The sequence below is a fragment of the Pyrgilauda ruficollis genome, unplaced genomic scaffold (genome assembly GCF_017590135.1).
Source record: "Pyrgilauda ruficollis isolate IOZ18807 unplaced genomic scaffold, ASM1759013v1 scaffold9, whole genome shotgun sequence".
NCBI lineage: Eukaryota > Metazoa > Chordata > Aves > Passeriformes > Passeridae > Pyrgilauda > Pyrgilauda ruficollis.
Window position 1 is genome coordinate 5,816,078 of NW_024531043.1, and position 27,749 is coordinate 5,843,826.

Consider the following 27,749-nt stretch of genomic DNA (forward strand, 5'->3'; position numbering starts at 1 on the left):
GTCGAAAGGAGGGTGTCCTCGTGCTTTCCTGTGGAGCTGTATCTAACCACTGCAGCACTGGGTGCCACATTGCAAAATCTCATGGTACAGACGTATAATATTCTCTCCTTTCCTTCCATGGGCTCATGGCTGAACATGTCTGGTCATCTGGTCAAGTACAGTTTGTGTCATTTATAGCCCCAAAACAGTTTCAGCACTAGTTGTGGTCAGATGGGAGGTGCAAAGGCTGCTGCATTTCAACACAGAATGTGCAGAGAGTGACCTGCCATGGGATGCACTGGCAACAGAGGAAAAACAAGTCCCTACAAAGGTAATTTATAACTCTGCTGTTTTAGTTGGCACAGTGTGTGCATTTAGTGAACCAGAGAACACAGCCCAAATACCACAGCACCACGTCTGTTCCTCTGATCAAATGTTTGTTTATACACTTACAGCTCAAACATGAACTATGTTTTACAGTACTGCTTAGAAGATCCAGCCACAGGCAGATTTTTTTTTTCTGTAGTTCTTTTAGTTCTTTTTGGTAAAAGCAGGCTGGAGCAAATAGCTTCTTTTCATGAAGAACTACAACATTGTTTTAAAAATCAAGTTGCTGTGGTGCCTCGGAGTCATAGGTCTTGGCACAAACCACAAAAGCTTCCAGGGTGCTTGTACTGATTCAGTTCAAGTCCTCTGTTAGCTGTGGCCTGGTTTGTACACCAGGAGCTGCCCTGAACATACCTGTGTGCCCAGCTGGCTGCTGCTGCTGGCTGGGAATTCTGTGATGCTGGGAGATGATCCTGGAACTGCGGGAAACCTGTCATTGGTCATTCTCCATGGCTTCTCAGCTGAGTAGGAATGCTTTCCTCTTCCTCCAAGCATGGCTTTTACTTTGGTTATTTGCAGACAAACTTTTGGCTGTAAAATCTCTCTGACCCTTCCCATTTACATGTATCTCTGTGTGTAATTTGTCAGGGTGTGTAATTCTTCATAATCTAATGTAAAGTAAGTATTTTAGGATAGAAAAGCCATTCACCTGGGTCAGTACTCACCTTGAGAACTGTGTGCAGTTTTGGGCACCACAATGTAAAAAATACATTAAGGTGTTAGACAGCATCCAAAGGAGTGCCACCAGGATGGGGAAGGGTTTGGAGGGGAAGCCATAGGAGTGATGGACAATGCTGTCAGGCACATGGTGAGATTTTTGGGGTGATCCCGATGGTCCCTAGAATAACTGAGGTTATTCTAGCATTCCATGAGTGCCGAGCGCGGGGAGGGCTCAGTGAAGAGGTATGCTGGGAAACACCTTCGTGCTCCTTTCTGCTGCTTTCAGCCCTTCTCTGATGGCAGAGGGTGTGTGGAAGGAGAGCACCAGAAGGCGCGCTGTGCAGAAAGCGGCGGGGCCATGCGGGGCCATCCCGGCCGATCCCGCCCGTCCCTCCCCGCGGGCACCGGGAGCTCCTCCCGCATTCCGGGCATTGTTTGCGGCTCCGCCCCCGCGCCGGCCCCGCCCCGCCGGCCCCGCCCCCGCGCGTCCCTTAAAGGGGCCGGCACCGCTCTCGTCCCCGGCCCCGCCCCGCTCGCCCCTCCCGGCCGGGCAGCGCCGCCATGGCGCTAGAAGTGGAGCCGTCCGCGGCTCCCCTCAGCTCCTTCCTGAGGGACTTCCCGGCGCCGCTGGGCCCGGGGGAGCCGCTGCCGTGGAGCTCCGCGGGGAGCGGCGCCCTGAGCAGGGCCGAGGTGCCGGGCGCGCTGGCCGAGCGAGGGAGGAGCCTCCTGGGCAGCAGGTGAGGGGACGGAGGGGCGGGCGGGGGCTCCGGCCGGGCTGCCCCGGGGCGCCGCTGGCGGCCGCTGTGAGGGAGCGCGGCCGCCCCGGCTCCGAGGCCGCAGCAGGTGCAGGTGCGGGAGGCGCTTCCTCCTGACGCGGGGCCCGCCGGAGGCGGGGGAGAGCCCTCGGCGTCTCCAGGGAATTTTAGGTTTGGAGATTTATTTATTATTATTCCGTCTTCTAAATTACTTTTGGTGACTGTTATTAGCATGCTTCTATTGAGGCCACAGGCCTTCGGCCCCGTGCGTTCATAGTACTGTTTGTATGTGCTTTTCAAAAATACTCCTCTCCCGCTCGGGTGCGGATTCGGTTAGCAGTCCGCAGTGGGCGGTGGGGCCGTTCCGTGCTGGGGTGGCGCGGTGTGGGCTCCGGTCCCTCAGGGCACCCGTGGGGGTCAGCGGGAGCTCCGGGGGGAGGCAGCCCGGGCGGCGCCTCGAAGAGCGAGCCGGCTCCGGCGGGGTTCAGCTCCCCAGCCCTCCCGAGTGGGACCTGCTGGTGTGGGTTGCTCAAGCTGATGTTTTCTTAAAACTTCAGGAAGGCAGTTACACCACTGCTGGAACGTGCAGCTGCTCATCAGTGATGCTTCTGTCATCCCCTGACTGCATCCTAATAACCTTCATCTTGAACAGTTTAGCCTTCCTCTTTAATGCTGCTAAGAATTTGAATGTGACTTACTTTTGGCAAGTTAGTGCTTCACTGAGAACAGGTTATCTCCCACCAATTTCTTGTCTCCTGATACTTTACTCTCTCAATGCACTTCGGCAGTAGGGCCTGTGCACTCCAGCTGTTACAAAGTTCCTGCCACAATCTGCTTCACTAACCTGCTTTTAAGAGTCAAGAGCGCTGGTTGTAGATGGACTAAAAGAGCACGAGTGGTGATCAGGCTGTGCTGTGGCACTGGGGTGTGGAGGAGACTGGTTCTGGTTTGGTATGTGCTGAATGTTACCTGGTTACTAGAGGAATTTGATAGATAGTAAACATGGATTTAATTAATTGCCTTTTAAAATATCATCCACTGAGTTTATAAGCACCAAATAGATTTTTTTGTTGCTGTTGTTGAAAGTGTATAGGTGATTTTTAGATATTTAAATTGTCCTGGAAATTTGCCTTAAAAATCAAGTTACTCCTGGATATTACAGAGGTTTTTATGGACATAATATCACTCACTTAAATGGTATGCCTAAATCTGAAGATGAAAAATGAATACCAAAGAAGTGCAATTTCTTAGTCTGTAGTTTTAAAAGGCTCAGATAATCATTGCATTTTTTAGTTGTGCTTTGACTAAATTGCTCTTGAACAAAACACAGCTGTGTTTTGTTCCACAGTGAGATTACAAATTCATCACATGCATTGAATCTTTGAACTCTGTGGAGCAAGAGTGGTTCTGGGTGAATGCTTTAAAGAACAGGGTAATGCCAGTCTTGAACAAATACTTATCACATGGCACCCACTCTGCCACGTGGGCCAGGCTGGTGCACTCTACAATTGATTTAGAGAGGAAGGTATGAGGCTGTAGAGTTATGGGGTGTGTTGCTCAAACTGCAGTGCTTTAAAAAATCAGCATTTCTGAGCTGCATATCTGCTGACATTCTGTTGTTGTCTATTGGGCACAGTAACAAGTGGAAGCAGAAGAGGAATGATGGTTTTGCAATGCTTTCACCTCACCTGTCACTGCTGGTGTTTACACAGAGATGAGCCTGCCAGTGTCAGAAGCTTCATTTTTCACATACCTGCCCTGCAGCCAGTTCTGGCTCCACAGCCTCTCTTGTGGAGCTGCCCAAGTCCTGAGCTGGCAATTAAAAAAAAAAGAAAAAAAGGAGGAGAAAGAGAGCTAAAGAAAGTAAAGCAGAACAACAGAACTGAAGTGAAGCAATCTACTTATTAATTCTTCTTTTCACAAAATGTTTGTGAAAACCATAAATAGATAAATTAAGTGGTTTTATGAATTCTCATGGCTGGCTGCAGGCAGCTCTGGGTTTGGGTGAAGCCATGAGTTTGGGTCTAATGAAGTGTACCTGAAGTGTCAAATGTAGGGATCCCTACAGAATTATGGCTCTGGTTTGGACTCCTAAGACGAAGAGAAACCTCATTTTGCAGTTGCTAAAAGGCTGCATTTTCCTGTTGGGTAGGCTGAGTTCTTGCATGTGGAGAAGACTGATGCAGCCCAAGGCCAAGACAGGAATCTTGTGTTTTGAAATTGCAGGCCTTCTTCTTATAATCCCTGTAATTAGGAACTAAAACCGAGGTCTCTGGTTGTGTGAGAAATTGCCAACATTACATTTTTTTCCCATGTTTGTGGATCAATTCAAAATACAGCTTTGAAGGCTAGATAAACTTTTCTGTTGATGTTAAGCCTCAATAAAATAGATAAGGGAGTAGTAAGTAAATAAGAGATATAAGGATGTTAAAGATTTTAAGAAATGGAAAAATAAGGGTGAGGACTGACATTAGAAGACACTTAAATGTTTGTATCAAAGTTTTTGAAGATGCAGAAGGGGGGCCAGATCAGTGGCTGTGCAGGAGGTCGCTGTAGCTGGATCCAGCAACCTGCAGGCTGTCATGGCAGCATCCCAAACACATGGAGGGCAGCTTGGTGAAAAATACACACCCTCAAATATCACTGTTACTCTACATGGGTTTAACACTCTGGAGGGGTTATTGGATGTACCTTGCTGACTTCTGGCAATGTTGCTTGATTTCTGTTTCCTGAGTGTGAGATTTCTCTACCACTCTGGCATCACAGAATGTATTTATGTGTTTTACATGGTGATTAGTACTGATGAAGGATTTCTATGTGCATCAAAGTGTTATTGGGAAGCAAGTTTGACACTCAGTTCTGCTGTTCTGCTTTTCATTTCTGCATTGTCAGGTGCTTCATTGACACGTGCACAGATGTCTGGGTCATGCCCAGAAGGTCCCAAGGCAGTCAAGGTCCATAGCCAGTAAAGGCCCAGCAATGTCCTTGGCTCACGAGACAACATATGGTGATGTTTAGCTTGTTCTTCCAGCTGCTTGGAGGCACAGACTTTTGTGCCCTTGCAGTGAGGAGCGTTGTTCCTCCACTACTGATCAGGATTTCTGCTGAGAAGAGAATGGGCCAAGAAACAGCTTTGGTTGGGTTCAACAAGGAGTTTCTGAATGCTGTTGCTTCTCCAAGGCTGCACACATCTTTTTACATGGAAGCAGCTGGATACATCAGGCTAATCCCTGAATGACCTAATCTAAAATGAATTATTTTAACAAATTTCTGCAAATGCAGCTACCATGGCGAAACACCAGCTAAAACAGCAAACCATTTTGCTCTCTGGCAGGCCTTGCCCCTAAATCACTAATCTGGTAATGTTTTGCAGATATTTCTACTTTGGATAGATCATTGATAAATAAGTTGATGAAACTGCCTGCTGCTGACTGCAGCTAAACACATGCATAACATTTTGAAGAATCAGAGCAGACTTAAGTAATCTTGTTTTGTAGAAGTTTAATTAACATACACTTGTGGGTAATAGCTGTGTTCTGATAGTCTATGAAAATAGGTGAATGTTAATGAAGCGACCATTAGTTCCTTCCCAAGCTTTAGAAATTAACCTGAAATATTCCTGACTTTAACTGCAACAGAACATGAGATGAACTCAGATCCCCAAATATAGAAATTTTGTCTTCCCCTTGATAGGAACTGAAACTTGTATGGCCATCCTGTGACATATCCAAAGAACAATGTGAAATTGCTGCAGCCTTCCTGTTGGAGGAGATTTACTACAATAACAGTTGAGAGACTTGGGCTTCCTGTGCTGCCCCCTCCCAAGCGATCTGCTGTTGCCTCTGCATCCTGTTTTGTGTCTTTGTGCTTTACTCTGTAGTGCTCGCACCAAGGTGTGGCCCTGGTATCTTTATTTCCAGTATTCCCTTCTTTTAGAGTAGTTAATTCAGCAATTCTGATATTTTGCTGTCCAATATGATTTAAGTATGAGGAGGGAGAAAAAATCTTATCTTGCTTCTGATTTCCCAATCTCTTCTTAAAACACTCTTTAGTCTCTTCCTCTATGAAAACTACTTTCTACTGTGACCTCTGCTTTTAATAAATTCCCCAAAACTTCCTTCCTTATTCCTAATTTGACCAATTTGATGTAATGCACTGGTACTTCTCCTTGCTTGGGAACATGTTTGCATATTTTGCTCTCATAACCTGTGTGAAACACCCTTTCTGTTGTTGTTTCAGGATAAATACTCAATTTTGAAACAACATGTTTAGGGTTTAATTGAAAAGTGGCTTTTTTTGCATTAAGCCTCTCCTGTTCTGCTGTGGGGTTTTTCTTCCTGCTGAGAATAAAATGGAAGTAGCAGGTGACTCTTCACTGCACATTTTGTATAAAAACTGTTCAGTAATGACTGAAGGGCCTGAACAGATGGATTCTGGATTCTAAAGCTGCTGCTTCTGGTAGTTTCATAAGAAAAGCTGTGAAAAAACTGCTTCATGTAACCATAAGAGATGGAGATTCTGTGTGGCATTGTTTATGTATTTGTTTTGATTCTCTCTTGTTCATCTCCTTTAATGACCTGATGTCATTAGCACAAGAAACAACTTCCTGTGCATTGTAGAATGTCAGATGTTCTCTCCTTAATGGATATGTATTTGTACTTTTCAGGCCACCATCACCCTGGGAACTCTAGGTACTGCTCTAATAAATGCTAATGCTTAAAGCTGCTTGAGTGGAAACATTCTGTAGTTGATTATAAGAATAAAAAGCAAAAGGGAAATAAAAGCAGCAGATTGGGGAGAAAACTGAATACAAGCAGCTTTTGTTTATGAGGAAACTTGTGACCTGCTATTATTTTGGCAGTGTGAGAGGATCTTTCACTTGCTGGAGAACTGCTGGCATTTGCAGATCTGCACTAAACCCGCTGCTGATAGAGCTGCAACATGCTAGAAACACACCCCGAGCTGTGTGTGATCTTCTGTTCCAGAGCCCGTGGAGCAAATAAGGGCACCTCTTCCCTCAGATGTAAGGCAGCTGCAGCTGACTTGTGCTAGAGCTTGTGCTTTCAGATACAGCACTTCTTTCTGCCCAGCATATGTGTGTTTGCACAGTCTGAAAGGAAAAGAGGATTACACACTGGTGCTCTGGCCTGCAGTAGCACTGCTGCCTTGTTGCCATGACTTTGGTAATAATGTCTAGAAACAAAATTAGTCACTTTTTTTTTTATCTGAAAGATAAATGATCAATACTTGGCCAAGACAGTTGGTAATTTCTTGTGCTTTATTTTATACGAAGAGATTTCCTGACAGTACAGTGGGAGCATGTGTGTATTTGGAGTGGGGGGAATATACATTCTTTTGCTTGCAAAATAAGTGCATAAAAATGCAGAAGGCTTTGTGTAAACATGGAGTGTTTGGCATATCCTAGAGAAGCTGTGTACCACCCTCCAAGGTGACACAGAGCTCATTTCTCTGCTCCCAGTGCTGAGGAGCATCTTTTTGGGGTCTGCCATCTGCTGCACGACTCTGAGTCCTCAAAGCAGCTGTAAGCTGGGCATGGAGCACTGCAGGAAGTCTGTCAGCTGTTTTCAAGCCTTCACAAAAAGTGTAGTTGTAGCTGAGGCTCTGGCCAAGGTGGTAGCCTGACCTTTGATGCTCTGGATACTTCCCCTTTACCCAAAAAACTCTTTGCTGGAGACTTCTGAATGTACTCTCTTAAACGGGAGGTGAAGAAGAGGTGGGAACATCTTTGAGCTGGTGACTTGTTTGCAACACTTGCTGCAAGTGTACTGGGGATTTAATGACCCAAATAGAAAATGAGTGAGAAGTTATCTTATTGTGTTTCTGCTTCCCAAAAGAATGTGTATATATTTTGGTGTTTTTCTTTCTGAAGACTGGTGCTAAAGGGTCAATAACAGTCTTATGATTGACCCGACATATGTGATTACACTGGCTATGGTGATGTGACAGCTGGTCTTTTGAAATGAAAAAAAAAATAGATAACTAAATTGTACTGCAGAAGAGAAACAAGGTGAACAAGAGAAGTAAGTTCTGTTCTGTAATTTATGCCAAATCTAAAGTATGCAAAACATTATAATTGCATTCTACTTCTGTGTGTAACTTTATTTTGGCCTGGAGGTATGTGTATCAACAGGAGCTTTGCATAGCTCCTTTTACCAGTGCTGTGTGTGTCCAGTAGTCCAGAATCTTTCAAGAAGGAGGGTGGCATATAAATTTAAGTGTCATCTTTATTATCATAAGTATTGCTTTACTCTTTAACTTACCTCTTTTATCTGTACTCAGGTTTTTGAAACAAGTCTTGTATTTTGCTGTGAGTAGCTGGAGGAGATGAGCTCCATGCTCCAGCCACTGTTGATCTGACTTCAGCTGCTGGTGAAGCTACGATGCCTCGTCTGCACTGTTACGACATGCTTTAATTCTTTTAAAATATTTTTTATTGTGGTCAGAACACACCCTTTATGTTAGCAAAGAAATAGCCTCCAGCAAAGAAATTCAAGGTTTGTTTACTACTAGCCTGTGTGTGCTGAGGCTGAGTGTTTAGTGTTGCGTGTCAGAGGAATGGGGCTAACGTGTTTCTTCTAAGATTCCCCTAAAGCAGCATCCTGTGCATGTAACACACCCCACCAGCTTTTCTCTTCTTCCCAATACAGTTGGTTTTCCACTTAGGAAACAGCTACAGTGTTCCTTCTGATTCATGGAGATTAAATTATGCTTGGGTCAGCTCATCACCAGGGTGTCTTGGGCTTCTTTGAAAGGAAGGTTTTAACAATAAGTGACATTCTTCTTTGCTTACAGGAAAGGTTTGAAGTCTGCAATGGTAATTGCAGTGGGTTACTTTTGCACTGGTTGCCATAGGTACTGTGGCTGTTTCCAGATACTCTCCAGCCAAGCGAGACCTTGTAGCTCTCAACTAAAGCAGCAGTTCTTGCTCTTTTTTAATGACATATTTTGTTAACTCTTAAAGTCTCTGATTTAGAAGGTGAACTTAGAACTGGTAAACATTGAACCTGAATGAAGGATGCCATTCCTTGGAGCTCCATTTACTTGAGCTCAAGTGAAAAGCAGTCTTGCCAATATGGTAATGCTGTGATGAAGATTTAATAAAGTAATCACAAATATGTTCTGTTCAGAACTGAGTTTGAACTAAATAGGTTTGGTAATTTTTAGACTTCTATCTTTTTTCAGTGTCAGAATCAATTGTTTGATATTGTTGCTGTCTGCATAATAACAAAATCCCAATAAACAACCACTGTCTTAAAGATTTGCAGAACTATGGAGTGGGAGGAAATACACAGAAAGCAAAGCTGGATGAAGCATATCAGTACTGAGAAATCACAAAATTTCCTTTTTAGGAACTGGGTGGCAACTGGAAAAAGTTGAAGGATGTGACATAATTTGTAAATTTTCTCTTTGTTGTAGGCATCCTGTAAGCAGAGGTTTGTACATGACTTGTGCATTATAGCACTTAGTAGATTTCCTTTTGTTTAAGCTACTTTTTATGGACCCAATTTAGCAATTCTGAACTCTGGAAAGCAGAAATGTACAAAATTTAAAATCAAAGTATTAAGCCCTCTTCTGATGCTGAGCTGTGAACCCAGGCTAGATAAGATTTTTTTCCTCCAGTATAGCAGAGAAATTCTGAAGATGTCTGAAGCTGTGGCTCTCACTGTGCAGCTAAATGCATTGCTATTTTCTTAATGTTTCTTGTCTCTATTCTTGGAGCTGAAACGTGCTTTGACTAAAGCTTCTGATTTTCAGCAGTGTCAACAACACATCTGACATTGTTTGTGGGGCTTATATTTTCACAGTTCTTTTTTTCTCTTACATGAACAACAACAGGAAGAAGGATTTTGGAGGGCAGCGGTGCCTTATCTGTTTTGGATGTATTTCTTGCCTGACCTTTTAAAAGGTTGTCTGTCAGTGTCAGAGTCATTATAAGCAGGCATTGTTACTTTAAATGAGCTAGGAAAGGAACTGACTCCCCTAAACATATCAGCCTTAAAAAAGAAATAAAAAGCCACATTCTGTTTTCCCTTGATGTGACATGACTGCAGCTAGCACTGAAAGGACTGCAAACACGTTGCCATCTATTTGAAGTACCGAAATAACTCATTAAATTGGGCCATCACTGCCACAGAATGCGTGGCATAAAGCAGGCCTGTGTTGGAGCCTGCTGACTGACACAATGCTTTCTGTTTGCTGCCACAGGAGGTACTCATACATGGCTGTGTGGATGTGACAAGGCCCCTCTTTCAGGAGCACAATGGCAAAATGCATTTCAGCTTGTTGTCGCTGGGATCTAAAACCCCACGGCCTTCCCCTCCCTGCCCTTCTGTACATACAAACCACTCATTGCTGAGCAACATCACAGACCATTTCCACCATTTCATACTCCCCAGCAAACCAGTTTCATGCAGAACTTTCAAAATGTTTCCTGGGAAAACAAAGTCTTGTCCTTGACTTGCACCTTAATGTGGTATTTGCTTTGGTTGGGTAATTCAACACCTTGTGGGAATCAAATGCTCCATGAACAATAGATAAAGTGGCTTTTTATGGACGTTGATGCTTATTCTTCATTGTGCTCATAGAAAATGGCTGGAACACACTTTGTATGTATACTGTAGTTGTTAGTGCTTGCCATGAGACTGTAGTGAATATAGGAGTTATTTTATAGTAGCCTCCTTTTGGAGTTGGATTTGTTTACAGGTTGAAAAACATTATAACAAGTGTGTGCTTCTTATAAATCATGTGGCTTGAATAAAGCATTGAGTGAGCAGGAGATGGTGAGCAGACAGTGTAGCATTATTGTGTTCTAGATGCCTACCTAAAAGCTTTGTCTAAATAATGAGTCTTAGAGCCTCTTTTTATCCTAGTCCCCAGTCTCAACTCTTTGCACCTTTTACCTAGGTGGCTTCTTTGGAAAACTTTCAGTCAGAATAAACTGAATCATAAGGGCTGTATGTTAGCATTAAGCATGACTTTTCTTGTGAAGGGAAAGAGAGTTCCAAGTAACTTTTTTAGAGATTTGCATCTACCACAATGCTGAGCCCTTGATACTGTCTGTGGTGAGATTGTTGACTGCAAGCAAGAAATGCTGTGTAGTGAGTAGAAACAAAATGTGTGTGTTCAGAGGCTGCAATTGAAGGTAGCAGTTCCCATCTGAGCACTCAAGAGAAAGAGGTACCATCTGTGACTGGAGTGTGAGGCAACAGTTTGAAAATATGATTCATACACTTCTTCCTCTTTACATTCTTGAGAAAGCAGTTGTCTAACTGAGACTCTTACTAAAGATTTGTGTGAATAAATATTGAACATATGGTTTGCTCTACTAGTTTACTAATGAAGTTTGTATTATTGTGTGTAATGGTTTCTAAGTTGAGGTCACCACACTCACTGTGAGGTTGTAGCTCAGCTTAAACTAATGGAGTCTATTTTGCTTTCCCTTCCTTTTCTTACCAGCAGAGATGTTTCACCACTTCTTGCAGCATCATTGATCCATGCTGCAGTTGATGAAGTTCTCCAAACAGACTTGACTGACTTTAAGCTGCAAAATGTGGAAACAGAGGGAGAAGGAGATGAGGAAAGATTCACCTGTAAGTATACTTTTTCTTCCGTCTGTGGTTTTCCCAGAGGCTGTCTTTCAGGAGAGCTCAGTGTTTTGAAATGCTTCCCAGATTTATTTGGTTAGGCTGCCTGGCAAGCAGCAGTGAATGGAATTTAATTTTCTTTTGCTGTGTATCTGTGGGATGAAAGGAAGCTGTGCTTGTTTTGTGGGCAACATGCAAACACAGTGTCTAGAGCCCTGACTGATCTCTGTGCATTGGCTTTCTGAAAGGGAAGAGTGTGTCCATTTCCCTTTGGCAGAGTGACCTTAGCTAATTATTCCCGTGTTTTAACATTGACATTGCCACAGCTGTTGTACAGCCAGACCATCACCTTCAATTCGTCCGTATAAACCATCTTGCTTTTGTCTTGGCAACCAGATTCTAGCTCCTCCACATCTTAAACATCCTGAAACTCCAGATCTTTCTTTTGGCAAGTTGCTCGATAGTCTGTGTCTTTATCAATGATTTCTTTTCTTCCCACTCTCCCCTATAAAGTTGGGATACTGAGGGAAGAAGAGTTTTACGTGTCTTCTACCTGATGCCTGCATTTTTTCCTGAGTGAACTGGAGAGAGAACAGACCTTGGTGACTGAATGCTGGGTTTGTGCCTTGTGTAACAGATGGTCCTACTGCATTTACGTACTGAAGTGTTTAACATTAGACTTCACCAAACCTTTAGTCCCAGTGCCAAGAATTTGAATGGAGCAGGATGCAGGCAGAGTAGAAGATAAAAATGGAGAAGAGATATCTTGGGCAAGCCATTCTGTTCTGTAAGAGGAAATATTCATCCTTCCATTTCTCTGGAGTGGGTTGAAAGGCAGTTCAGCGTGCCCCAAACAGAGCAGTGCAGTGGCCAGGATATGACACTTCCCAGAAGCCTCTTTCAGAATTCATGTCCAAGTCTGAAACGGCAGGAGGGGGAACTCAGTTAATTAAGTCGTGCTGCACCCTGATTATGTCATCCCTTGCCCTAATGCTTGTCGTCTTCACTCACTGCAGCTAACCTTGCCTGGGGCAGGATTCTGCCTTGAGGGGGAGCTGGCAAATATGAGTTCAGTGTGACCAGGTCACTGCAGCCTCTGCAGGAAAGTCAGAAGCAGCATATTGTAACTCACCTAGGCTAATTACATAGGTTTGCACAAAGCAGTTGGAAACTGTTACCAGAGCACCCTGCAGTCACTGTGCTGCGGACTCTTCCTTGACTCCCATGTAATTATCTTTGAGGTGAGCAGTAATATAGGACATGAACTGCTATACATTTGTGAGCCTAGGATTGTAATCTGTAGTTCTGTGTTGTATGTAAATCTTGGACCCACGAACCAAAATGAATCCTATCTGAATAATAAAGAAATAATGTTTAGAAACAAGGAGTAATGAAGAACTTGATAGGATGTGGACATTTTCTTGGTCACAAGCATCTGATATCTCTGGTTACTATATATTGGGGACATGTGTAGAATATTGAGGCTGCTGTTTTGCTCTGAAGGCCATAAAGATAGGGCTGGAGTCTACTTTTAAGATAGTGCAGGCAGAGTTGGAAAATCCTTGGATGAGTTTCGTGTTGAACTAGTTCATGTTCTCTCTCTCTATTCCTTGTTGACAAATGTCCCAGAGCCCTCCCTGTTCTGATGGTTAAAACCTTCTTTAATTTCCATTTTACATATTCCTGTCTATTTTGTTTGTTTGTTCTTGTCACCATTGCCATTTAGATCAAATCTCTACTGACCCTTCATTCCCCTATCAAACAGGATGGAAATTTGCTCATTGTCCAGGTACTTGCGTTGCCCGATCTCAGCAAGGAACAGCTACTTTAAAGAAGTTCATTTTTCTGCCCCCTTGGACTGTACTTGTTCTCCCTATCTTGTAATTACATCACTTTAACTGTACAACTAGAAGGAAAGCTGTTCCTCATGCTACAGCACAGTATGGACTCTCTTCCTGCACTGCAGTAATAAATCTGCCAAAAAAAGCATTTTTGGAATGAAAGAGAAGTGATTATATAAAAGCAAGGGGGGGGTGGGAAATGTGTGCACGTGTGAGTACCACTGTTTGTGGTACACTGCGGAAGCATTTCTGCTGTTAAGATACTAAATTCTTTGTCAGATGTCACAATCTTAATATTTAAACAGTAATATGTGTCTTCTGGTCAGTATTAGTCTAGACATTTACAAATATGTAAACTAACAGCTGTAGGCAAGGCTGTCAGAGATGCTGTCCTATTTAGTTATTTTGTGTATGGAATGATTTAATATCTCAAGGTTTTTATAGCTTGTCTATTAACACCTACATATTAAGCAAATCAAAAGTAATTTTGGTTAGTATGTAGTGGCTGCTAATCAAAGATGTGTGTTTAAATTTAAGCTTTCAATTCTCTGGGCCCAGAAATGCATCTGAAGCTGGCCAGCCACTGTTGTTAAAGAAAAAAAAAAATAGCTTGACATCCTGGAGTTATAAAAAGGAGTTCTGAGGAGGTTTTAATGCTAGCAGTGTTAGCAGGAGTCAGGATAAAATAGATATAGGATAGTTCATGCACTGCAGGTCTTTAGAGTATACACTAGTCACCAGCAAATTATTTTTGCTCAATAAATGTTTTTTTCAGTGCATTTTGAAGTTGGTTGATTTAGCATTGAGGCAGGTTTCCTATTCAAATAACAAAACTTTAAATTGTTACCTGTTTGGAAGGATATTGTGTTGCAAAGCTAGACACAATGCCAAGCACCAAGCCATTCACTGATGAACAAGTTTGGATTAATTGATCTTTGGGATCTGTCCAGAAAAGGATTTGAGTGTCTGGCTGGAGCTTTTCACTCTGTGCCCAATGGGTGTTTACAGTTCTGCTCTGTAATGACAAAGCTGGAGAGCAGCGGAAGTGTTCTGTCCCTGCAGCTCTTACAACCATGAGTATTTAAAAAGATAAAGATAACAGCTTAAAATTCTAATCTGTTCAGCTCAACTATGAGTTGAGCTATTGACCTCAGCGAACATTTTCAGACTTCCTTGTTGTTTCAGTGGAAGTGGTTCAGTAGGACATAACCTGACCCAAAGCCAGGCCAGTGCTTTTTCAGCCCTTGTGTTCAAGACAACAGCAATGTCATCTTGAAGGTTTTTCTGCCCATTTGATGATTCCCATTTATTTTTCAGTATGTACAAACTCCTACCACTTTATCTTACTGATTTTACTTATGTAATAATAACATTTATGTCTAATATAGTGGACTGAGTTTTTTGGGTCTTTGTTATGATTTTTGTAATGTAATCACCTGCTTGATAAACTTCTATTTTGAAAAAGAACTAGCAAGTAAAGCTGCTATTATCCTTAATGTTACATTTTTTTCCATTGCAACTTCCTCTCCACATTATTCTCAGGACCTCATTTTAATTCTTGCAGAGCCTGTAAAGGCAGGGTGCTGGATGTGTGTATGTAGCTGCAGGGAAAGAAACTTGAAGGAAAGAGAGGCCAAAAGATGGGGTAGTGTAGGAAAGCAGGACAGAGCACTCACCGTTTTGTCTCTGTGCTGTCAGTGCTGGATGGGGAGCAGCTGCAGCGCTGCTTTTTTAACAAGCTGCGGGACGTGTGCTCCGAGTGGCAGAAGCAGTTGCCTCCGCTGAGGCCCCTGGCGCGCTTCCTGCTGGTGTCCATCCACGCCATCCGCAACGCGCGGCGCAAGATGGAGGATCGCCACGTCCTGCTCCCGGAGTTCAATCAGCTCTTTGGGCTCTCAGTAAGTCTGGACACAACGGGGAGGGTGGCTGGGCAGCCCTGCAGCATTGCTGTAAGCACAGGGCCCTGGTGATGGATGATCTGTGAATTTGTTGCCATAAGTTATTTGTCGTGTCTGCATTGGAGCTAGGACTTAGTGACTCAGATTGCTGGGGGCCAGCTACTGCCCTGATAAAGAAGTGATGCAGGGATGATCTTGTGACTTTGGGATTCCTGTCATAAGTTATATGGGAAGATGGGAAGTTCACCTAGTGTTATGTTGCTGGAGTTACAATGTTCTTGTGACTGACACAACTTATATATGGATTGAGAGCAGCCCTGAGGAGCAGGATTTGGGGGTGTTTGTTGATGAGAAGCTCAATGTGACCCAGTGATGTGTGTGCCTGCAGCCTAGAAAGCCAAATATATCCTGGGCTGCATCAACAGCAGGGAAGGCAGCAGGCTGAGGGAGGGAAACCTGCCCCTCTACCCTGCTCTGGTGAGACCCCACCTGCAGAGCTGTGTCCAGCGCTGGGACTCCCTACATAAAAATGAGAAGGACCTGCTGGAGCGAGTCTAGAGGAGGTGACAAAGATAATGAGAGGGCTGGAGTACCTCTGCTGTGAAGACAGGCTGAGAGCTGAGATTGTTCAGATTGGAGAGAAGAGAAGGCTCTGGGGATGCCTTGTAGCAACTTCCAGTGCTTAAAGGGGCTACAAGAGAGGGGCTTGAAGCAACCTGGTGTAGTGGAAGGTGTCCCTTCCCATGGCAGAGAGGCTGGAATTAGATGGTCTGTAAGGTCCTTCCAACCCAAATCATTCTATGATATGGAGAACAGCAGTTGGACAAGTGCAGTTCATGAAACTGCTGGAGGACTATATAACCAACCACCAGACTGCTGCTTCAATGCCAGGTTATTTTTAAGGACATTAAGTGACTAACAACAAACAAAGAAAAGTAACTGGCCTGCAAAGTACCCATTTTATCCATTTTGTACGTGTGTAAATGGACTTAAATTGTCATTTGTATGGAAGAAAGCCCAGAATAAAGAATCTTTGATTGTTGGTACCAGTCTGAGCTATTTTGGTTTTGAACATGAATGTCTTCCTGTCTCTCCCTCCCTGCAAAAGGATGATGTTGATCGTGCTTACTTTGCGGTGTTTGATGGCCATGGTGGAGTGGATGCTGCCAATTACTCAGCAACCCACTTACATGTAAACGTTGGGTTACATGAAGAGATTGTTAAGAATCCAGCTGAGGCCTTGAAATGCTCTTTCCAGAAGACAGATGAAATGTTTCTTTTCAAAGCAAAAAGAGAGGTGAGTGGGTAGAGATTAATTCCATTGTATTTAAATGACATTGAGCACTGTTGGACAGTGTAGTATTATCCAGAAAATTCTGACAGTACAGTTTATTTGAATCACTGGCTTCTTTATGAAATTATGCTACATGTAAAGATTTTGTTTAATCAAATTATTTCTTATTTTGAGGAAAACCAATGCTTGGGTTTTCAAGATGAGTAGTTGAAAAGAAGTGCTAAAGTGATTTAAATGATTCTGACATATCAATTATTTGAGACAATACTGGTGCCTCCATGTCTAAACCAGGCAGCTTATAGATGTTCTGCTGTCTTACCTCTTACCTGGAAAAGAGATTTTTTTTCTTCCTGATAATATGGTTGCTATCTTCCTCTCCCTTGTCCCACCATTAGTGTCACTGGTGACTGTAACTGAAAAATGTGTTCTGTGATATAAATCAGACTCCTCAGTTCATTAAACTTATTGATTAAACTTTGAGTTAAGTTGGTACAATGAACATTCTTTCTTCAAAGCTACATTACACTGTTTGAGAACTCTTTATTATTGCACTACTGTGGAAGTACTCCTTGTCAATATCTTTATTTCTGCCAACGAGGTATGAAAGAGGGACCAGCATTTCATAAGGTCTGACTCTCACTAATCTTTTCAGGGAATCTAGGACACTTAGATGTTTTTCCTTTGTTGACATTCTCATTTACATACCCAAGGATAAGGAGATCTGTGTGCAGCAAGGTATCTGTAGTTGCTAGGGTGGAGAATGTGAAAGCGATTGGAGAGATGTGTTTGTTTGTGAAATGTTCATTTTACTGAAATTCAGATCCTTTTGCTTTTCTGCCTGTCTCTGTTTTAAATAACAGAGCTCTTAGTCTCCTAGATCAGTTTTGGAATTAATAGCAAGAGAAGGAAAAACATAAGAGACAGTATTTATCATCTGCATATTAGAAAATGTGTTTATAAAGAGTTTATTTCAAATCTCTCTACTATCTTTTACCCTTTTTTCAAGTACCTGAATTAGGATTAGCAGGTCTGACCTGCGGCATTTAGTGTGATTAAACCGAAGTTTTCAATATTGCCATATATCCTGGTAGGGCTTGTTGAATATTCACCTCACACACCTGTTTTCCTTCTGTAGAAGCTGCGGAGTGGCACAACGGGTGTGTCTGCATTGATTGTAGGGAACAAACTGCACATAGCTTGGCTGGGGGACTCTCAGGTGATGCTGGTGCAGCAAGGGAAAGCTGTGACATTAATGGAACCTCACAAACCAGAAAGAGAAGTAAGTCTGACTTGTTTTTTTCATTTTAAGTGTGTGATGTCAGATTCTGTCTTGAAGCCTTTTGGAGTCAAGCCTTTTTAAGTGTTTTGTGCTTTACATAATTATATATACTGTATGTTAGGATGCATGGAATTAACAATTTCTCATTTTGCATTCACTGCTGTGTCTTGACAAGGTGATCCCTACACCTTACCTGCTTGGAAGTACTAATGAATGGTACTGATAGTTCTGACTTCAGTTCCTGCTCAGACTATTCAAAATTTGCAGCAATTACAGACTTTCACAGGATTTTTGTGTGTGAATTTAAATCTGCCTGTTACAAAATATCTTACTAATTTGAGATTAATAGCAATTTAAAATATTAGCATAGCACAAATCTTTCATTATATGCAATACTGTCATTGAAAAACTAATGTTAGTCTGTTGGCCTAACTGGCTTAAAGTGTATTGCATTTCCTATCTATTTTAAATAGCCAGGTATTTTATTCCATGAAATTGGATGGGGACTTTGCAAATTTAACTGGCGTTGCATGACCCTTTGCCTTGACTGCATGAATATTTGTAACAATTGAGTAGTTAAAGGAGTATCAGTGAAAAGACTATTGTTACTTAGCTTAGTTATCATGTTTTCCATTTTGAACATTTATATATTCACCCAACTGCTGTATGGAATGGGAAGAAGTGGCAGGAAAATTTACTCACCCATATTGGAAAGCATATGACAGTACAAAAACTTGAGAATTCTGCCTTTTTGTGGCCAAGCCATAGCAGGGATGGAAAATAATGGCTTGTTTCCAGTAATCCTATGTGCCTGTTTCTGTGCTAGATTCTGGTATGTGTCTTTGCTATATTCATTGTAGAAATACAGAAGCTGGCACAGCAAACAAAATGTATTCCACTGTTTTTCAGGATGAGAGAGCAAGGATTGAGACTCTGGGTGGCTGTGTAACCTACATGGACTGCTGGCGGGTTAATGGTACCTTGGCTGTTTCCAGAGCAATTGGTGAGAGAGGCCACCAGAATCAGTAAACTTTGGATTAAATTTGATTGAAACACACCACATGAGACTGTGTTTACTGTAAATGGTGTCTTGTTCAGCATCAAACAAATAGTAAACTACTTACTGTCTTTCCCATGAGGCAAGGACTTATATGGCTTGCAGCTACATCAGCTTATTGGTTTTACCATGTGCATAAAATGTTGTTTTATTTTACATACTAGCTATGATAGTCCTATTCTTTTCCTACTAAGATCTTGCTTCCTATAAATGCCTAAAGTATTGTAATGTTTTATAGTAGTTTAACAGATATGCAGCATTTAATTTATAAAAGTGGAGGGAACAATAAGTATTTGTCTAGCCTTTTTTATGTGCTCGAATGTCTGAATTGTGAGGGGATTTTGTCCACTTTAATATGAATGAATCTTTCTCCTGACTTTGGATCTTTCTGCTTAAGTCAAATCACTGCATTCTCCTTCAATATCCAGCAATTTAGGGCATTTTAATTGTAGTACTCTCACAATCTTATTAAACAAGCTTACTTTGCTAATTGCCAATTAGGGCAATTAGAAAGAGAAATAACGCCTGAGTAATACAGTAGATAAATGTAATATGTGAGTGGGAGCAGATTAGTATGGAATTTGTATAATGCTATTTGGAATTCGTATAATGCTATTTGGATCAGCAGCGACCCATGTTTGGTAAGTATGTCCGTACAAAACTGATAAACTAAACACAATGAGCAGATTCTTAGGGCATTGTGATGTATATCTGGATAGTTGAGGAAAAAATTTATTTTCATGGCATTCTGAAGGCTGTACAGGAGGCACATCTGCAAAATGAAGGCCTGACTATCTCCTCACACAAATATATTTCTGAGAGAAAAGACTTAGGAATAAATTCCTTATTTTCCCTGCAAAACTAGGGCAGTTTCTAAGGAGTTACTTTAATTTTTACTTTCTAAGGAGTTACTTTTAGTTTTTAAATTAAAGTAACTCCTTAGAAACCCACTGGATTTAGGTAGGTTCCAAGCATCTTTAAAGAAACAGAAGTCTTCTGTGTTTATTCCATGGATTTTGACTACTCTCATCCTGCATCAGGTACCTCTGGAATATGATCTGACCATCCTTGAGGATGGCAAAAGCAATTGGTGGGTAAAGAAGTACCTGTTTACCTCTGAAGTAATCAAGCCTTTGCTTTGTATGTTTGTCTCAGGTGACATCTGCCAGAAGCCCTATGTCTCTGGTGATGCAGATGGAGATTCCTTTGAGCTGACTGGCTTAGAAGATTACCTGCTCCTTGCCTGTGATGGATTCTTTGATGCCATCAAGCCCCATGAGGTTGTAGACTTGGTCCTGGATCATTTGATGCAGACCAACGGAGTGGGGCTCAAAGCAGCAGAGAGACTGGTGACTGCTGCCAAGGAAAATGGATCCAGTGACAACATCACTGTTCTGGTGGTCTTCTTGAGAGATCCTCAGGACATCCTGGCAGACTGTCTCAGAGACTCTAAGAGCCCTAGGGCTGATGATGATGCTCAGAGCTCACCCTTTAACTTCCTCAGCTGCGAGGCAGCAGCCACACAGTGACAGAATCTGTTTAGTCCAGAAGGTTCAAGTAAGTTCATGTAAGGAACTGCTTTTCATTGAAGAAGCCTCTAATACAGTAGGCAAAACGTATCAGGAAAAAAGACAAATGGACAAATGTGGAACAGAAGGGCAAGACCTGTTTTACTGAGTTCCCATTTGTCTTTTCCTTCTCCCTTTTTTCTCCCCCTTCCCTCAAAAAACACTGAGCAGGTGTGGAGATTTGTACAGCTATTTCATCTCTGGGAGCAGACACTGAAGTGTGTCCCAGGGCTGTTGGTCATATCCCTCTGTCCTGGAAGGGTAAGAAACCATACTAGGTATAAGCTAATGGATGAGAATATGCATTTCATGAATTCTGAGTGAAAATTTGAATTAGTGCTTTGAAAGAGCACTATGTATGTTGTACTTAACTGTGATGTTACTTTGGAAGGTGGAGGGGAGAAGCTGTCCCCACCACAGAAAATTTTCTTCCTGTGTGTGTTCTGTAGGAACAGACTTGGGGTGCAGGGACTGGGTGACACCAGTGTGCTGTGTAAGGTGCTTTTGGTTTGTACCAAAGATAGTACAAGAATGATGTGGCCTCTTTATTCAAACAGAAACATTTAACATTTGTGTGTATGGAGAGGAGAAAATAAAATTGGATGCTCCAGAAAAGCAGGAAAACTAGCTAGAAATATCCCAGGGAAAATGATAGAAAATCAACTGCTTTCTAGGATGCTCTGGTTTATAAACTGGACTCTGATACTTAACTGCACTGAGTTATTTCTCCCTAGCAAACATGCTTATTGGCTATTTGGCAATTTGAAAAGACCCCTCTTGTGGTATTTGAGAAAGATCTTTACAGTTTATGTGCTCAAGCAGGTAAATGTCCTCTTCCTGCCACTGTTTTGTGTACTATAACAAAGGAAGAATTTATTTTTTTGTAAGTGTTTATTTGTTAATTTTCTAACTTTACATTTGAGGAATGTTTTGCAGTGTTACTTTATTTTGTTGTGAGTTCTATTTAAACTGGAATTTTAAAGTGGCTCTGTCTTTATTACCTGGTGTAAAAAAACTGACTATCCCTCAAGTGCCTTAAATATTTCACCTAAGGATTTCTGGCTGCCTATCATAGTCTGGTGGGCCAGTTCCTAATTTTTAAAATGTGACTTATTGTTTTCATTGATGCACTTAAATGTTTCAGTTTGTGAATTATTTTAGTGGTAATGAGGTTTTAAGAAAACATCTTTCATTGTTGCCAAATCTTGTGGTTTGTAGTAAAAGCTTCACTGTGACTTAACTCTCTGCCCTGTGCAGAAAGCTTTAGGGGTTTAATCATAAAGTAACAATCTGAGTAATTATTTCCTTTAAAAAGAAGTAACTTCTGGCCTTCACAAAAAAATTTAGTAACACAAACTAGAAACAATTTAGTAACATTTTTTTCCCTAATGGAAGGTTAATTGGGCCACACTTCATGAACCTTTTGGGTCAGAATAACTTTCTAAGGATCTGTGAAGCTCAGAGGATGAAAGAAGTGTAATGAATATGTGAGGGTCTTTGCACAAGTGCTCCATTCATGACGTGCTAGAGCCTGTGGTTGTGTTTTGTCTTGCCTGGCTAGCAGGACTCAACAAGATCTGAAGGCTCAATGGTAAATTTGTTATTAATTTCAGTGTCTAAACAAGAAGTGCTTTGCATCTGGCAGCAAGATTGTGTGCCACATTTAGAAGCACATGTCATTGCAATATGTCAGTCCTGTTGATTAAAATATGGTGAGCATTAATGTTGCTTGGGGAGGAAGTTGAGGTAGAAGAGTTGGAAAGGCTCAGAGGAAGAACAGAGCAGCACTGTCTGTGTCCACAGCCTGGATCCTTCGCTGATGTGGGATGGTGCAGTGACCCAAGGCTTTTGCTGCAATTACTGTGGGTGATCCTACAGCTTTTAATGTAGGAACTCCTCAGTGACCTCCTCTCTCACTACACAGCAGCTCAGACAGCAGCTGCCTTGTTTTGACACACGGGCTTTTCTGCTGTGAAGCTTGAAAGCAGTTTTCCACCCTACATTTTGGTGTCTTAAAATGTATGGGGAAGGATTTCCATGATGGCAGCCTGGTGTTTGTAGTGAACTTTCTTCAGTTAAGGAAGCTCTTAGAGTTGTTCAGTAATCTCCTTGGACTTATCAATTCCTCTGTCTTTGATTTCTAGCCAGATACTCAATTGCATGCTAAATCCTGATGACCACTAGTGCCTCTTGGTGTCTTAGAAATAATTCTGTTATTAATATAGTAAGAATCATGCAGAATTGATTGATATCTGAGGATTATCAGGAGAGGGGGAAATGATTGTATTTATGAAGGAAGGTGTGAAATACTTGTAAGTTCATTATATGGTTTCATTTGTGAAATTTGCCAAATTTCCTCAAAGCTGAAAGGGACTGAACAAGCCAAATTCTTTGTAATGGTTATTTTTTTCAACCTTTTCTGGGCAGATTGGCATTATAGAGGAAAGAAAGTCCCAAGTCTTTTGATGGATGCTTGCAGCTATGTGAGAATATCCTTTTTTGTTTCAAATTTGATAATTTCTGTTTTATGGGAGCTAAGTGAAGTGGGCCTTTAGAAAGCTGTCTGTAGCAATCATAAAATCTAATTCTCAAGCAATGCTCTAGGGAAGAAATTCTGCATTCTTAGAAGCTGTTCCCTTACATTTGCATTCATTCTGACTGACATAGTGCTTCATTTCTTTGAGATGTAAATGAATAGGAACAGTCTTTGAGAAGTCATAGAGATTACAGCATGCATTAAAAGTGTTTCTCTCATTTTCAGAATACCTCTCACTAGCTTTAAAAAGTCTGGTTAGGTCAACAGAAATTGTAATGGGTCAAAAAAGGCAGTTTGTACCCCATAGCTAGAATAAGTAATTCCTAACGTGTCATCTACAGGAAAATCCAAAATACAGTTTGGGGGGAAGCTGTAGAAATTAGCTGAAGGATTCAAGACAAATGTTCAATAATTTTCATGTCTTACTGGACTCCAAATGAATGTCTGCTGAGCGCATTTTAGCACTCAGTAGAAGGAAAAATTGCTCTTTAGAGGAGCCTGAAATTTTAAAACAGAGCACACTTAAATTCTTTTGTTGCTTGGCTGGAAACTGACTTCAGTTCTGCTTAGTGGGTATCCAACATCTCTTTTGCTTATGGGTAATTCATGCTTCTACCTTCCCTTCCTTTCCCCATCCTCTCCTTCCACACACCTAATACAGTGAATATTCTGGGTCTGACAGAGACAAGATTAAAGTTTGACAAATAACATTTGGGGGGGTTCATTTTGGCGTTTTTTTTTTTTTTCTGAGAATACGTATGATAGAAACGGAGGAAAATTCTTAGAACAGGGGGAGATTAAGTAAAATCCACCCTCTGAGTGATGGAGGAGTGAAAGAGAGAGACAGGAATGCATTTAAGTATTATTAATGCCTATTTTAAAAAGGAAGTGGGCTGGAAAATAGAGCTACAAATGTCAGTTCTTTAGAGTGAAATACCAGTGCTTGAAAGAATTAGAAACACACCCATTAAAAAGGCAGAGCTCAGCTGTGGTAACTCTTGTCTTCAAAGAGCCAGAGAAGGAATAGCACTAAAGTGTCCAAGGTGACTTACTGCGACCCCTCAACGCTACCCTGGAAGCTAATGCTCCTAAATGGATTTTTCCAAACATCCTCCCGTGTAAAGTGGTGCTAAGAGGGAGCACCCAGCCTCTGCAGCTCCTGGTCACTGTGCAAGTGCTGCTGTGAGTAAACCTGGAGTGTGTTAATGAGTGGAGGGGATGGTGAGCCCTGCAGGATGAGTAATTGGGCACCAAGTGGTTACAGCAGTGCTGGCAGCTGAGTAGTGTTAATCACAGTGATGACTTTAATAGCATTTAATAGACACTTATCTCAATTCGAAGTCAGATGTGATACTGCTCTTTTAAAAAGCATTTCCAGTGCCATTAACCTTCTGTCATGAGGAGGCACTAAAATTTCCACTTTTTTGTTGGATGTTGGGAAAAGTACTTCTCTTGTTTTCTGAATTCTGGAGATAAGTTGGCTGTCTGCACTGGAAAACCTGTGTTCAGTTGATAGCTTAAATCAGTTATTTGGGGTTGAAGCTTCCCTCCCAGGCAAAAAAAAAAGTCCAAGAAACCAAGACCTAAAAACTAACCTAAAAAAGGTGTTTCCAAAACAAGTGGCTAAGAACTTTTGTAAATGGTATTTATAAAAGGCATTGCACGAAAGGTAACCAGCAAATACCCTCAATCTATAAAGGGCATAGACAGCAAAGTCTAAGTTAATATTCCAGCTCTACTCTCAGTGCAAATTTGACTCTGTAGGTTAAATTATTTGTATTCTTGTGGGTGCAGGTACTGAATGTGCAGCACCAGCCATTGTCTGTTTCTAGTCTTATAGTACTGAAGTATCAAGCAAATGCTTTAGGGAGAAGGTGGGGGGGATGTTAGCCACAACAGAGAAGATTGCAGATGATTCATGTATAATTTAGCTCTGGTTAAGCCTGAATTAAATTTCCCTGCTTAGTTCTATTACTGTCCCTTTTGCAATTGGGCCTGTGCCTTCAGACTAGGAAAAAATGGTTCATTCCCCCTTTCTGAGGAGCAAACCCTTCTGATGAACAAAACACCACCTGGGAAGGATTGGGGAAAGAGAAAAATGAGCTTTCAAATGAATGTGAAATGCCCAATCTACATGAAGTTATGTACTCTCCCTAAAGACAAATTTATAGCAGCTCTGGTTGCATTTGAGTAGTACTGGAAACCAGGGGGGTTTCTGCCAAACTCATCAAAACCTTTCAAAGAGCATCAAAACCAAGAGGCTGGCCCTCTCTGTGTTGCTAAATTGAGCCACTCAACCAGCCAGCCCTGTGGAGTATTTGTTTTGCAGCATTAGCAGCTCTTAAGAGCTAAGCCAGAGACTTTCTGTATGTATTTTGGTTGGATTTGATTTAATTTAAAGTTATTTTTATTTATATAAGTCATGTCAGCTAAGGAGTAAACAAATGGAGACTTGAAGGAGTGACTGCACTTCTGAACATGTATCTGTCATAGACACTTGTTAAAGTAATGCCTTAAAATGAGCTGGTAGGATCTTGTGACAGATAACTTTATCTCTGCATGGAACAGGAAACCAAAATCTTCCAGAGAATCACATAAACCTTTATTTTGGTGTGGCCTATCAGACCTGAACACTCAAGCTCTTCAGTGTCCCTGGTTTCATGCACGTTCCAAGCTGCACATGCTGCTGCTGATGCACACAAAAATAAACAAGGGACAGCTGTGTTGGCCACATAGAAGTTTAGCAAGATGCAGCTTTTGTTAAGTAGAAGAGGACAAAATCAATAGGAAAAGAAATGTTTTCAAGCTTCTTGGAATGCAAACAATGGAATTAAAAAAAAAAAGGCAGCCTAAAAGAGTTGGCAGTGCACTGTCGGCTGAAAACCACTGTTTCAAGCAAATGAATTTGGCTGTGTTGTAGTGTCTGTTTTATTTTGATAACAAACTCCTCTCAGTCAGTTTCATGTCTTATTATGTGCCTTTTAGTTAAAGAGACAAGAGACATTCAGTTCCTTAGAAAGTTAAATATATCTGGGCTTTGTGACATGCTAGATCCTGATTATTGAATTTTCTCTCAACTATTAAGCCTGATTACTAATTTCCAGGAGATATTAATATATCAAATACTGAAATTATTACTGATTAAATAGTTTTTGGATTTCTATGCACAGGAATGTCATTGGTCCTTCCTGATCAATTGGATCACTCCTTGAAGTTATTTATCCCTTTTGAGGCCATACATTAGGCAGGTAAAAGGTTTGTTGCTTTGGCAAATGGAACTGGAATGTGTGACCATCATTCCTTCCAGGAACTGTTTATCCTTTTACCTAAGCAATGATGCTTCTTTTTGGATGTCCAAGGATAGAGAAATAATAGCTAGGAAACCAGGGTGAAACCTTTGTGAAAAGGCATTCAGCTGAATATTGCATGATTAATGCTGCTTTCTTTGTCTGTTTTTCCCACTTTTTTTTTTTTTTAATGTATTTAATAATAGCAATTTTTTTTTATTTGGGGTCAAAACTTTATACTGACAAATAGAAAGGCCAGTATGAAGTTTTTATCTTTAAGTTCCTTTAACTTAATGACTTTAATTACTTTTAACTTCGTCTTCTGAAAGTCAGTTCTGCTGTGTCCTCCCTATTTTGTTCCCAATTTTCTTTTTCTCTATCTTTTATCTCCTTTTACACTGTCACCCTCTCCCTCCCAAAAATGCTGCTTTTTAGGCTATAAAATCTCTTGGCTGTTAACTCAGTTTAGTTGCCACCTTGTAATTTTCACTTCATCTGTGTCCATAGTGAATTTGGTCTGATCTTTGGAGGCCTTCAACACCAACAGTGTAAAAAGAACCATGTCAGCTAGGAAGATAAGAGACTACAATAACTGTTGCTTTGGTATGGACCAGTATTGGATATGTAAGAAGAAAATCCTGATGTTTGTATTTTACTTCATAGGAATACTTAAGCTTATTTCGGGTAACAGCAGCTCTCACCCTGATTACAGGACTTCAGAAACGTTCCTGTCTCTGTCTTTCCTTATTCCTGCAGATTGTTTGTCTTTTCAAACATTTGCACTGTTTGAGAGTGGGGGGAAAAGCTTTCTGCCTTGCTTGCCCTCCCCAGCTCTCTGTCCCACCCCAGCTGGCTGAGCAGGCAGGGTGGGAGCAGCAGCTCAGCCCGAGGCTCAGACCTCTCCGTCAGTGCCGTTCTTCAGGGTCTGCCCGTACTGTAACGCCAGTCCCGTGCTTGAGGAGTGCTGAGACCTCTGCAACTACTCCTGCTGACTTAAAAATATATCTTCTTATCAGTATTAAAACAGTACAAGAGCAGAGCCGTTGCTTTAGGCACATATCTTGCCACTGTGTTGGCTGGTGAACCTTGAATGGAAGTAAGAGGGCCAGTGACTTTGAAATAGGAGCTGTTAGCCAAGTTTTGTAGAATCATAGTCCTTATTTATTTTATATGCTAATCTGCACTTGTGACCCTGAGCAGAAAAGCTGCAGTACAGCAGGTTTTATAAGGTGTGGCTTAACCAGTTATCTAGTCTCTTAAAACTCTTATTTAAGCTGACTGGTTTTATGCACAAGTTGAAAACCTGTTGTCATTGATCATTAAATGCTATGCATATTGTACATTCATTTACATGGATTGTTCTAATAGTGCTTGTGTGTATTATGCTACATTACCATATTTTTTATATATGTATGTATTGCATGAGGTTGAATTGTTGGGAATTTTTTGTACTGTCACTTTTGTATTCACACAGTGCCTCATGTATCTATTTGCATATTGCAAGAAGTTGTTTCAAAACAGTGATTGGAAACAGGTGGGGATAAGAACTTGCCACTGTAGGATCTGATGGTTCTGAAGTATTAATAAAGTATAGTGATTCAAA

General features: G+C 41.5%; 1 protein-coding gene across 2 annotated transcripts; it reads left to right on the top strand.

The window, feature by feature from the left end:
* The first annotated feature begins 1,559 nt into the window (after positions 1–1,559).
* Positions 1,560–27,749, top strand: PPM1F (protein phosphatase, Mg2+/Mn2+ dependent 1F). 2 transcript variants are annotated; one of them, XM_041488490.1, is made up of 7 exons: positions 1,560–1,763; positions 11,259–11,392; positions 14,926–15,125; positions 16,234–16,422; positions 17,555–17,698; positions 18,608–18,701; positions 19,911–27,749. In XM_041488490.1, the coding sequence occupies exons 1-7, from the start codon at positions 1,588–1,590 to the stop codon at positions 20,282–20,284; spliced, it is 1,311 nt and encodes a 436-aa protein (XP_041344424.1). In that variant the 5' UTR covers positions 1,560–1,587; the 3' UTR covers positions 20,285–27,749. The 2 variants fall into 2 exon arrangements, with proteins under 2 accessions (XP_041344424.1, XP_041344425.1); XM_041488491.1 differs by having other exon boundaries at positions 11,262–11,392.

Coding starts and splice junctions, on each gene's coding strand:
- PPM1F (XM_041488490.1), top strand. CDS start 1,588: ATGGCGCTAGAAGTGGAGCCGTCCGCGGCTCCCCTCAGCTCCTTCCTG. Junction 15,126..16,233: donor ATCAGCTCTTTGGGCTCTCA/GTAAGTCTGGAC, acceptor TCCCTGCAAAAG/GATGATGTTGATCGTGCTTA. Junction 16,423..17,554: donor TTTTCAAAGCAAAAAGAGAG/GTGAGTGGGTAG, acceptor TTCCTTCTGTAG/AAGCTGCGGAGTGGCACAAC.